This window comes from Haplochromis burtoni, unplaced genomic scaffold (genome assembly GCF_018398535.1).
Source record: "Haplochromis burtoni strain Fernald_Lab_line unplaced genomic scaffold, NCSU_Asbu1 Contig_645, whole genome shotgun sequence".
Taxonomy (NCBI): Eukaryota; Metazoa; Chordata; class Actinopteri; order Cichliformes; family Cichlidae; genus Haplochromis; species Haplochromis burtoni.
The window spans coordinates 7,329-8,172 of record NW_024583006.1 but is presented as its reverse complement, the minus strand read 5'-3'; the positions used below and the strand labels follow the sequence as shown (position 1 = coordinate 8,172).

Below are 844 nucleotides of genomic sequence, written 5' to 3'. Positions count from 1 at the left end.
AGTACTCGGGCTAACAGCAGCGATACTGCAGTAGTCGTAGTACTCGGGCTAACAGCAGTGATACTGCAGTAGTCGTAGTACTCTCCCTAACAGCCTGTTTGTCTCTCAGGTGTGTCAGACGAGAAACGCAGGTTTAAGGAGTACAGACGGTTACTACGGCAACTTCCTGATGACAACCGAGCGACCCTGAATGCCCTGTTTGGACACTTCTACATGTAACACACACACTCTCACACACACACACACACACACACAGAATCAGAGCAGTTTATTTAAAACAGTAACAGTAACTAACATTAATGTTACACACAGATATGTGTCGTTCAGTGGTGCATTATGGGTAATCTCAGTCCTGCACTGAGCGTGCTCCTGTGACAGCACGTCATGGAGTGGGTGGGAGGTCCAGCACTGTCCTTATCTTAGACAACATCCGCCTCTCTGACACCACCCTAAGGCAGTCCAGCTCCCCTCATGGCTCCTGTCAGTGGGCGGGATCTATCAGGGAGCAGGTGAACATGTTGGCGTCAGAAACAGGAAACACAGCATCTTTGAGGCGTTCCCACTCTGCAGTTGACCAGCGGTGAAACAGCCAGAGAGTCGCGATGAGGGTGGTGGTGGTGGGGCGGGACCTGGGAAGATGATCGATCCTACAGATGAGCTGCTGACAGAAAGGTGTCCAGCACACAGAGCAGTGCAGTAATTGGGCAGGAACACTGACGCTGCACCCTCTCTAATGTCCACCAGGGGGCGACGACCTGCCCAGGTTAAACTGTTTCCTGTCTAACTGAATAAAGTAAAAAGTTCATTTTGAACATTTTGGACTCGTTGGAGTCACAGAGGAACA

At 50.6% G+C, this 844-nt stretch overlaps 1 protein-coding gene across 1 annotated transcript in view; it reads left to right on the top strand.

The window, feature by feature from the left end:
* Positions 1-844, top strand: part of LOC102288763 (arf-GAP with Rho-GAP domain, ANK repeat and PH domain-containing protein 1) — a gene marked incomplete in the record, with an annotated part of 4,894 nt that overhangs the window by 1,925 nt on the left and 2,125 nt on the right. The window contains 1 exon segment of the mRNA XM_042215028.1: positions 110-215. Within this exon segment, the coding sequence (XP_042070962.1) occupies positions 110-215 (106 nt within the window).